The 12,081-nt window shown below is 40.7% G+C and overlaps 2 protein-coding genes across 2 annotated transcripts; both read left to right on the forward strand.

Annotated features, from left to right (window-relative positions):
- Window positions 1–5,371: 5,371 nt before the first annotated feature.
- Window positions 5,372–6,337, forward strand: LOC116677863 (olfactory receptor 11A1-like). The gene has a single exon (XM_032508083.1). The coding sequence runs from the start codon at window positions 5,372–5,374 to the stop codon at window positions 6,335–6,337; it is 966 nt and encodes a 321-aa protein (XP_032363974.1).
- A 1,923-nt stretch (window positions 6,338–8,260) lies between these two features.
- Window positions 8,261–12,081, forward strand: LOC116677864 (uncharacterized). The gene is given in 3 exon segments (XM_032508084.1): window positions 8,261–8,845; window positions 10,641–11,633; window positions 11,755–12,081. Coding segments are annotated over 3 exon segments (1,905 nt in total).

Below are 12,081 nucleotides of genomic sequence, written 5' to 3' on the forward strand. Positions count from 1 at the left end.
AATAATGTATTTTTACAAATTTCGTCTCTACAGGGGGCCATAAATGATTTTAACTGCACCCTGGACCCAAAACTTGACCGCTCTTCAGGCAGAGATCTAACTCATGCAAGGGGCAGGAAAATAATTCATCAGTTTATGCAGGAACTTAACCTAATTGATATTTGGAGAGTAGAAAACCCTACAAAAAAAGAGTTCTCTTGTCATTCGGCTACACATAATACTTATAGTCGCATTGATTACTTTCTTCTGTCCAAATCGCTTGCTCCTAATGTTAGTGGTTGTATTTACAAGAGTATTCTCATTTCTGACCATGCTTTACTTCTGCTTAATTACTCAGCTTCTTCGATTGCCCAGGGAAGAACACTCTGGCGCCTAAAGCCACAGTGGTTACATAATCCCAAATTTATTGACTACGTTGGGAAAAATATTGATGACTATTTTCAGTTGAACACAACAGAAACATCTGCCTCAATAAGATGGGAAGCCTTCAAAGCTTTTATTAGAGGTCAAATGATGGGATACACAAGAAATAAATCAAATAAAGAGTATCTAGAGATACTGAAGCTGGAAAGGGATATAAAGGAACTTGAATTAGAAATAACTGGTGATGACAATAGAGAAAAACATAGAACACTAGCAATTCTAAAAGCAAAATATAACAGGTTATCTACCAATAAGGCCCTGGTAGGTTTAATTAGACTGAAGCAGACTTATTATGATCGGGGAGAGAAGGCAGGGAAATTACTTGCATGGCGTCTAAAAACACAACAAAATGAACGTACTATCACAGAGATGACTGCTGATGGAGACAAGTCATCGGACCCTCAAACAATTAATACACTTTTTGAATCATATTATACACAGTTATATTCATCAGAGTGCTTAGTTACTAATAAATCCTTTAAGGATTTTTTTGATCAGTTAACGCTCCCGTCACTTAGTGAAGAAGCTAAAGCTAATTTAGACTCCCCTATCACATCAGCCGAAATTTCTGAAGCTATTGACAAAATGAAGGGGGGAAAGGCCCCTGGCCCGGACGGGCTGCCTATTGACATCTATAAAACTTTTAAGAACAAACTTATATCGCCACTGTTAGATATGTTTGTAGAAAGCCTTAATTCTGGCAATCTTCCACCATCCTTGCGTAACGCACTTATAATTCTGATATTAAAACCTGAAAAACCAGCAACAAAATGTGAGTCCTATCGACCAATTTCATTGATTAATTCTGATGCAAAGATAATTGCTAAAGTTTTGGCACGGAGGCTTGAAAGATACCTGCCTTCTCTCTCTGATCCAGATCAAAATGGATTTGTTAGGGGACGTCAAGCTTTTCACTGTGTCCGCAGGGTTCTCAATATTATTCATGCAAAGACAGAACATCCTGATACAGCAGTGCTATCGTTGGATGCAGAGAAAGCATTTGATCGGGTAGAGCATCGTTATCTCCATGAAGTACTTGCGCGCTTTGGTTTTGGTAGTTACTTTTCTAACTGGATTAAAGTTTTGTATAATAATTCGGTCGCATCAGTTTTAACTAACAATACTATATCCAAACCTTTCGAACTTTCGAGAGGCACACGTCAAGGATGTCCCCTTTCGCCTCTTCTGTTTGTATTGGCAATGAGCCATTAGCTATTGCCATTAGGAGTAATCAAAATATTACTGGCATTAAAATAAATGAGATTGACAACAAAATAGGCCTATTTGCGGATGATATTGTGATTTTTTTATCCCACCTAGAACAGTCGCTACATCACTTGTTTGATACCATTACTTCCTTTAGTAAGCTTTCCGGTTACAAAATTAATGAATCAAAATCTGCTATTCTTTTCCTTAAATATTCTGAAAGAGTAAATCCCCCAGTTCAGACACCATTCAAAATAGTTAGAGATAGCTTCATTTATCTTGGTATTAGAATGACACCTAAAATTGATGATTTAGTAGAGGCAAATTATAATCCAGTAATAGAGTCGGTTTCTGAATCTATTAATAGATGGTCCACGTTACCCATTTCCATGATTGGGCGTATCAATATACTTAAAATGAATGTAATTCCAAAGTTTCTTTACCTCTTTCATTCCATTCCTCTTGGTCCTCCTATTCATTTTTTTTCAAAGATGAAAAGCATGTTTTGTAATTTCATTTGGAACAACAGACGGGCTAGACTTCGCTTATCTCTGCTTTATCTCCCCTATGATAGAGGAGGCTTGAAACTCCCAGACCTCCAATGGTACTATTGGGCTGCCCAACTTACTACTGCCTCTTGTTGGTTCTCACAAGAACCACCATGCTCCTGGATGAGTTTGGAAAGAAACATGACATCTCCTCTACCACTCAATTCATATTTATATTCAGCTAAGTTAAAAGACCTAAAGGCATTAACACATAATCCCTTTGTTAAAAACTCGATTATGTTATGGTATGAGGTTCATAAACATATTGGTGAGATACCTGTGATATCTCAATATACACCAATCTGGGGTAACAGCGCTTTTACTCCTGGCAAACAAGATTTAGGTTTCAAATCTTGGGCAGATAAAGGCCTAAGTAAAATTGCAGATTTATTTAACAACAACATTCTCATGTCATTTGAAGATTTGAGACGAAATTATGACATCCCACCAAAACATTTTTTTAAATACTTGCAGATAAGAAGCTATATATTTAAGATACAGAAATCTTTATCGCTACCTACTCTTAGCTGTATTGAAGAAATAGCAACAAAGCAACACCCTAAGAGGGGATTGACGTCAAGTTTTTATGCAATAATTGCGGGAGGATCAAAGGTCTCCTCAGAGAATAAAAGACTGGCATGGTGTGAAGATTTATTTCAACTGAGGACTGGCAGAAGATTTGCTTAAAATCTCAAACGCAAACAATAAATACACATTTTCAATTACTGCAGTATAAGTGGATAATGAGAACTTATGTAACTCCAACTCAGTTAAATAAATTCAGCCCCAATAATCCCGATACATGCTACAAATGCGGTAGAAAGGGCACATTGTATCATTGCCTATGGGACTGCCCACAAATCCAGGTTTTTTGGAGTGAAGTGATGGATATGATTTTACATGTCACAGGTATAAGACTATTATTAGACGCCAAACTTTGCATCTTTGGCATTTTTCCCATGAATCTTAATCTCAATAAGGCAAACAAATGTATAATTACTTTCTGCATCTTACAAGCTAAATATACCATAGCTAAATCTTGGAAGTCCAATAACAAACCAAGTGTTAATGTCCGACTGTCTTGCACTGGAAAAACTCACTTTTACGTTAAAGGGTAAACATCTCGTTGTTGACAATATGTGGAGATCTTTTACGGTTTTCTTAGAGGGGAGGAAAGCATTGGAGGCATGCTCTCCGTGTATGTCTACCATCAACAAATGAGTATTGCTATGTATTAAGTATATGTCTGCTTGTCTTTGCTTAGTTTTATTTGGAGTGCTTTTCTCTTCAGAACAACTCCGGGATAGATTAACAGGTAATTTTTAAGGATCTTTAATGTTCCACTATATCAACTATCACATGTTACAGCCCTGTCATGTTCCTTTATTTTATTGAAGATGTGCCTTACTGTGTCAGTTCTAAATTTGCACCTGTATTTGTTGTAGTGTGATTTTCTTTTCTAAAAATGAATAAACAAACAAAAAAAAAGTCTACACCTTTACAAGCCACTATTCTACTCAACGGGAGTGGACTGCTTTGTCTCGTGTACTGTAAAGATTGGCTAGCAGAATGAGAAGAGATGGGGCATTATGTATAAGTGCATGAAAATGAGATGTTTACATCTAGTTCTATTGCAATCTAGGACAGAGATGCCTTCTTGATGTTCCTGCGGCATTTCATTGCTCAACGTGATAAGCCCTTTGAGCTACTGTCAGATAATGGCACAAATTTTGTTGGAGGGGACAGGGAACTATAAGAGGCATGCAACACCATGGGCCCAACGTTGCAGCAACAGGCAGCAGAGCAGAGAATCACTTTTAGCTTCCACCGACCAAGTGCTCTTCAGTGCATTTACTTTGACTGAGATATGCAAAAGTTCCCATTTTGGTCGCTAGCTACAGAAATAGGTTTTGTTTGTTTTGAATGGATTTTTGAACCAACCTAAACTATAATCATAACTTTTTTTTGTCTGGGCCATCTGTAAATTCTTTTCACAGCGTTTCAGGCAGATTGGACTATTAACCTTCCATTCAGGAAATGTGTGGCTATAAGGTTTAAAATTGACGATGTAAGGTATAGGAGTTATTGGGGAAAAGATGTGTTTTTAGTTATGGACCACTTTGCTGGCAGAAATGTCTCCATTTTTAAAAATTTGCACCGCCCAACCATGCATGCTGGTACTGGGTTTCTACCCCCCTCAAGTTTGGACCCTAAAAAAATAGTTTCTTTTTCCTGAGGCAAGTTTGTAGTCTTCACGTGGATGTCATTATCATCAAATACAAGTAATAGTTTAAACATATTTGTAAATTCATCCCACCACTGCTGCATCGCGCCCACCTACTTCCTTGCCATGATTTCAAGGTGACTAGGAAGTTTCTTTTGGAGACGAGCCAGACTTCATGAGGTGGGACAATTCATCTCATCCTGAGTTTGTTTAAGAGGATTTCTTTCAGTGGAGGTTGGTTGGATGATCCTGAACCTGTCCCTCCAGCTTCCTCTGAACCTAAGGCCAACCTTCCACCAAATTACTTTCCAAGAGATTCCACTGTCAGAGACAAATGTCCACTATGGGAATGAAATCCTGAGTCTTGCTAGAGTCGGGGGAATCATTTGGTTTAAGGTGTTCATAAAACTCAGTCCCCGTCAGTCTTTTTCCTGTGTAGACGTTCTGAGAAAACCCAAACTGTTTAATTTTATCTGAGGCCGCACCAAACAGGAAGCAGAAAACTCGGTAGAGCCAGTGTTCTCTATGGTTTCATGGTGCTGTGCAAAACAGAAATGTGTTATTTTCTTCAAGCATCACTTAGAAACCAGCAGCTACTCGTTGCCACAACGACCAGGTGCTCTGGTACTGAGGTCCGACCGCTGCTGTGGGCGTCTGCTCACTGGAAAAGGTTAAAAGACGCAGAGCAGAGGTTGGAACTCAGTTAGACTGGACTCCCAGTCCCACTGAAGCAGATGAATGTTAGCATTCTCCCAATGTCATCAACTGTTGGGTAATGTCTGACCTTTAGTATTACAGCAGACACTTGGTGAAGGGTGTGTTTGATGAACTCATTCTCTCCTGTTTGATGATTGAATGCTGTTTGGGATCAATGTCTTATCTGAACACAGTCTGGAGAAAGCTGGAAATGTTTGACTAACCTTTCAGAAATCCTTTAATGAAATGTTACACGATGAAGTTATCTTGTAAAATGTTAAACTATTTGATTTTCATAGACAGGAGGATCATAGTAAACTCTACACAGGTTTCATATTTCAGACTTTCTGCCTATTTTGACACGGTGGGTTTTAAATATTTATATTTCTTGCTGATTTTGTCCTTATATGTCTTCATAGTGTGTGCCAATGTGCTGCTGGTTGTGGTTATCTGTGTGAACAGGAGCTTACATGAACCTATGTACCTTTTTCTGGTCAGCCTGTTTGTAAATGAACTGTATGGTAGTACAGGGTTGTTTCCATTCCTTCTGGTTCAGATCCTCTCCGACATTCACACTGTTTCTGCTCCCTTCTGCTTCCTGCAGATTTTCATTTTATATACTTATGCATCTATACAATTTAGTAACTTATCCATCATGTCTTATGACAGATATCTTGCTATCTGTTATCCTCTACAATATCACACACACATGACATCTAAAAAGATTGTCGTAATTGTTGCTCTTACATGGTTGTTGTCATTTGTTGGAGTTGGAGTCACAATATCTTTAAGTTCCTCTTTACAGCTGTGTGGAAACATCATTAACAAAGTGTACTGTGACAACTATAGTGTTGTCAAGCTGGCCTGCTCTGATACAACAGCCAATAACATTTTTGGACTTGTTTATTTATTTGCAGTAATCTTTGGTCTTATAATCTTAATTCTTTTCTCTTACATGAGGATCCTTAAAGTGTGTTTTTCTGGTTCTAGACAGACCAGACAGAAAGCTGTCAGTACCTGCACACCTCACCTTTTGTCCCTGCTGAGTTTTTCCTTTGGAGCTTTCTTTGAATTAATACAGAGCAGATTTAATATGAACTATTTACCCAATATGTTGCGTATTTTTCTGTCATTGTACTGGCTTACATGCCAACCACTCATCAACCCTTTACTGTACGGACTCAAAATGTCCAAAATACGCATCGTATGTAGAGATCTGCTCATTGGGGGGAAAAGGTAACTTAACATGTAGCCTGGCAACTAAGAGCTTTGCTCGTCATGAATAAAAAGAAATACATTTAGTTAATGAGATATATTTGACAGTAATTTTGTCAACTGTAGTAATTTTATTATTATCAGACTCAGTTACATGATTTATACTTAATAGGTAGTTAAAAAAAAGAATCCATTTATAAATGAAATCATGTTCCCATTATGAAACAGTTGCAAAGTATTATTAAATGCTTTGTTCATCATTTGTAAAGCATTGTTCCTGTGATAATTCTCATAAATAAAGCGTTTTTATACATATTCATGAATGGTTTGTTCATAGTAAATAAGGCTCTCAAAAATAATGTCATAAAAAGAAGTTTGACAATTAATAAGTATAGCAAAACATTTGTAAATTATATAATTTTCCCTTCATAAACTATCTACAAACAATTAGTAATTTCTTTGTATATCGTTTGTAAAGAAGAGTTCCTATATTCATTCTAATCAGTAAAGCATTTGGAAATACATTTACTAAATGGTTATCCATAATAGTTAGTCCATCTGAAACTTTTGTAAGTTGATTTTTTAAATAATTCATAAATGATGCGTTACCCATTTGTAAATTAAATAATTTACCATTATGAAATAGTAAGTCTGGAATGTCTGTCTACGGTTGGTGAAAAACTACGAAGTTAATGATTAACAGTCTAGACCTACATCTGTTCATAAAATGTTGTTATTTAGAAATAACAAAACAAAAACAAACAAATACAGTTTGGGTCCCAGCAACCCTAAGGCCGAGAAATACTACAGAATACTGGCCCGGGTCCTGGACAACTGATACTTAAGGCTGCGGTAAAAGTGAAACACAGTCGAATACAGGACGGTTCCCATTGACACGATGGCCGAGGCCGTGGTAGAAGTGAAATACAGTTGAATGTAGAATAGGTCCCAGAGACCCAAAGGCCGATGCCGCTGTAGCAGAGAAAGAAATACTTTACAATACTGGCCTGGGTCCTGGAGACCCGGAGGACGAGGCCGCGATAGTGGAAAAATACAGTTGAATTTAGGACAGGTTCCAGTGATGCGAAAGACGAGGCCGCAATAGAAGAAAAAGAAATACTATAGAATACTGGCCTGGGTCCTGGAGACACGATGGCCAAGGCCGCGGTAAAATTGAAATACAGTCGAATACAGGAGGGGTCCCAGAGACCCAAATGCCAGTGTCACGGTAGTGGAAAAATACAGTCGAATACAGGACTGGTCCCAGAGACCCAATGACTGAGGTTGCAATAGTGTAAAAATACAGTTGAGTTGAGGAAAGGTTCCCTGAGACCCGAAGGGCCAGGTCCGCGGTAGTAGACGTGACATGAAATGATGGACAACTCAAGGGTTAAGGAAAGAGCCGGTTGGGTCACGCGCAGAAAGAAGCACACACAGATATCTGCAGCAAAATCAGTCTTTGGCTTTACAGTGTCTGACTGTCGCGCAAATGCACTGCAGCAAAGATCGGCGTCTGCCAGCAATGTGAGGAGGAAACAACCCGTTCATCGCTGCTCGCAGCTTTAATTATTATTATTACTCTTTATCCGGCAAATGAACTGCCTTTTTGAAGGGCTTATTCAAAATCTCACCAAAATTTGCAGTTGCCTCAATTATTGTCATATTGTATGTATTTTATGGGTTTCAGGAATAAGGACACAAAAATGGCTCACTAGCGCCCCCTACAAAACTATATAAAATTGAGCACCTGCGGTACATGTAACGTAGATTCACAAAACTTCAACAAAACTCCGCCATAGCCGGTTCCAAGCCCGGTTGAGAAAGGAGGAGGGTTGGGCGAGGGGCTAGCAACCCCTCCCCGGGGAAACGCCTTGCTACAGAAACGCCAACAAGAAGTTCAAAAGACACTCTGGACCTGGAAGAGGATGAATCTCCAGCTGGAAATGTTATGAAGTCAGGTAGTGAAAGCCAGAAATTGGAAGCTATCAGACCGATGACCATCATCTCTACCAGGACCGTTACTACCATCGGAACATGGAATGTGAGCACCATGTTCGAAACTGGAAAAGCAGCGCAGATAGCAGTGGAGATGAGGAACTATAACATTAGCATCCTCGGCATTAGTGAAGCGAGATGGACAGATTCAGGTCAGAAGAGACTCGCCACAGGAGAATTAATTCTGTTTTCAGGACATGAGGAGGAGAATGCTCCACACACCCAAGGAGTAGCCTTCATGCTTTCCAAGGCTGCCCAGAGAGCACTCGCTGGATGGGAAGCACATGGACCGAGGCTTATCACTGCCTCCTTTAAAACCAAGAAGAAGAGGATGATGATGAACATCATCCAGTGCTATGCCCCTACAAATGACAGCGAGGAAGAGACTAAAGAAGATTTCTACAACAGACTGAAGACCATAATGCAGAGCTTTTCAGAAAGAGACATCACAATGGTGATAGGAGACTTCAACGCCAAGATCGGACAGGACAACACGGGCTACGAGGAGATTATGGGGAAGGAAGGCCTAGGGGAGATTGTTAGATCCCGGTAATCCCCTGTTAAGGGGGTACTGGACCAGCTCTCCGTTTAAAGGGTCCGATCCTCCTAAGCCTATGGGTTTTACCCTATTAGGTATGACAGAGGACTGTTTAAGCTGGTGTCGAAGAGATTCGCCTAGCTGCTAACTGTCTTCATCCGGGCGTCTACCCTGCTCGCTCTGAAACAGCACCTGACTGAATAGCCCTGAGCCAGATACCACCTCAGCCGCGCCCGTTCACGACAGCTCTCTTCTCATTGATCAGGGCACTTGGTAAGTTGCTAGGATATGGTTTAGGGGCCAGGAAAATAGGCCCTAAGGGTATGTTAATTTCAGTGGCTAGAGCAACCTATAAGAACCTTCAAAAGATGTTTAAACTCACTACACCCAATTGATTACAACCTTAAAAAGTGAAATAATTCAGTGTCTACTACTTGTACTTTAAATGCAGTATTTATATTTTTATTGCAGAATAGAGCAAGGGCATGCGTACAACTTAATGATTGAGAATAAAATTGATAAAAATTGATCAATGAATAAGATTCAAAAACCCATACCTTATTTTGTAAAACTCTCTAAAAATGATTAAAAATCCAAAATTCCCTTAAAAATGATTAACCTGTATACCCTATCAGCTATACTGGTCAATTCTTAATAATTGATAATAATGGTTAAAAAGGCAAAACCTGAAGGCGATAGTTGAGCATGGATGAATTTGGCAATCTTCTTTTTGGCATAGCTGGGAGAGGAGCGTGTCACCCTGGCCGGGGGGACCGCGCCCTTTTCTTCTGCCGTTGGCTGTGCAATCCGTTAGAATCTCGAAACCTTGTACAAAGTCTTCAAAATGTCTTATAAATCCACAGCCATCGAGGCAGTTGAACCGAAGAGAACAGTCAGAGTCCGAATTACTTCTTCAGCCGGGTTGGAAAAGTGGCTATCCTCTGTGGCTTTTGTCTCGCATTTCCGATGAAGAAGTTTTCTGAAGTTTTCTTTTGCTGTTTCGATGTCCAAATCCCAACTCTTTTCTAAGACGAGGCTGCGGGGTCTGAAGAAGATCTTAAGGTCCAGTTCACCGCCCTCCGAGAACTGCCGAGGAATGAGCCCCTATTCTTGCTTGTTTCTGTCTTTTATACTGTTTTGACACTAGGACCTCATTGGTTCTTTCCAATGAGTCATTTGGTTGCACTCAACTCTGATATCTAAACAACTCTTCAACGAGCCCAAATTTGGTTACATCCAATCTCTGATGTTTAGACCAGTCTCAGCAAGCCTCAACTAGCCCGGACATGTTCTGGCCTGTCCTCCCCCCTCCCTCTGCTGCTCAGCTACATCGGACCAGTGGTTTACACAGACTTCTGTGGAAGCTTCTAGGCTTCAAATTTTGTTCTTAGCAATTACATAGTTAGTAGCAATTACATTTTGGTCCAACATCATTTCTAACTTGCCTTGTTGCCGTAACCAGTGATACGTATCAATCATGAATCACACATTATCTGTAAATGGTAATACATATCATTTGTGTATACATATCATGCAGTCATTAACTCTTAAAACACACATTAATTGTAAGTGATAATATCATCGGTGCAATCAACATTATTCGGGATAATACATATGATTTGTGTAATCAACTATTACTTTGGGTAATACTTTTGCTCCAGCTGTCTTCTCACTCATCACACTTTCTAGCTTGGAAAGTACCTTACAGCCCAGGACAGCTACAGTGCCTTGCCGGAAAGTCCCAGACTGTCCCATGCTTTCTCCTCATGCGTTTGATCTCAACTCACTTGACAAGATGAATGACAATGGAGAGAGGTTTGCAGACCTCTGCGCCACGAACAAACTTGTCATCGGCGGTAGTGTCTTCCCTCACAGGCGAATACACAAGGTTACCTGGATGTCACCGGATCTCTCCAACGGAAACCAGATAGACCATATATGTATCAATAAGAGGTTCAGGAGGTCCCTTCGTGACGTACGGGTCAAACGAGGTGCGGACATTGCTTTGGACCACCACCTTCTTGTCGCCCGTGTGAAGTTGAAATTGAAGAGAAATTGGACAGAGGAGACAAACCCGCGACAAAAGTTCAACATAGTACTTCTCAGAGACCTAAGCAAACTAGAGGAGTTCAAACTGACACTGACGAACAAATTCCAAGCACTGCAAGATCTGATAGCAGAGGAGGAAGAAACGATTGATAAAAGGTGGGAGACAGTGAAAGAGGCGATGAAGACCACGTGCCAGGAAGTCTTGGGCCCACAGAAGAAAACACACAAGGAGTGGATATCGACAGACTCACTGAAGAAGATAGATGAGAGAAAAAGGAAGGAGGCGGCAGTAAACAACAGCCGAACACGGGCAGAGAAAGCCAAGGCACAGGAAGAATACACACAAGCCAACAAGAGCGTAAAGAAGAGCATCAAGGCAGCCAAAAAGAACTATGTAGAATCCCTAGCAACGGAGGCAGAAGAAGCAGCTAGAAATTGAAACATGAGAGACTTGTATGCTACCACCAAGAAGCTAGCTGGAAAGTTTAACAGACCTGAAAGACCAGCGAAAGACAAAGAAGGAAAGCAGATACACGGTGAAGAGGGACAGAAGAAGAGATGGGTGGAGCACTTTGAGGAGCTGCTAAATAGGCCAGCTCCACAAGATCCGCCAGACATCCAACCAGCCAACAGAGACCTGACGATAGACTGTGGGGCTCCAACCAAAGAGGAGATCCGCAAAGCCATAAAGAAGCTGAAAAGCGGCAAGGCAGCAGGACCAGACAGTATTCCAGCAGAGGCACTGAAATACCAATGTTAAGTCAGTGCTGTTGTATGGCGCCGAAACATGGAGGACCACCATTACCACCACCAAGAAGATTCAGACATTTATCAACACATGTCTGCGGCGCATTTTACAGATCCGCTGGCCCGATACCATCAGCAACCAAGAACTGTGGCAACGAACAAATCAACAACCGACAGATGAAGAGATCATCCAAAGGCGCTGGAGATTGATAGGACATATTCTCCGCAAGCCGGCTTCAAACATCACCAGGCAATCTCTTTCCTGGAACCCTCAGGGGAAGAGAAAAAGGGGTCGACCCCGAAACAGCTGGCGTCGAGACCTGGACGCTGACGTCAAGACAACAGGCCACTCTTGGGGACAACTAGAGAAAATCGCACAGGACCGGAGTGCCTGGAGAACGGCCGATGCCCCAGGAGGGGTAGTAGGCGTGAGTAAGTAA

The sequence above is a fragment of the Etheostoma spectabile genome, unplaced genomic scaffold (assembly GCF_008692095.1).
Source record: "Etheostoma spectabile isolate EspeVRDwgs_2016 unplaced genomic scaffold, UIUC_Espe_1.0 scaffold00006092, whole genome shotgun sequence".
NCBI classification, from domain to species: Eukaryota; Metazoa; Chordata; class Actinopteri; order Perciformes; family Percidae; genus Etheostoma; species Etheostoma spectabile.

Bases quoted from the DNA above. Each gene is read 5' to 3' on its own strand.
- LOC116677863 (XM_032508083.1), top strand. From the start codon at position 5,372: ATGTTAAACTATTTGATTTTCATAGACAGGAGGATCATAGTAAACTCT.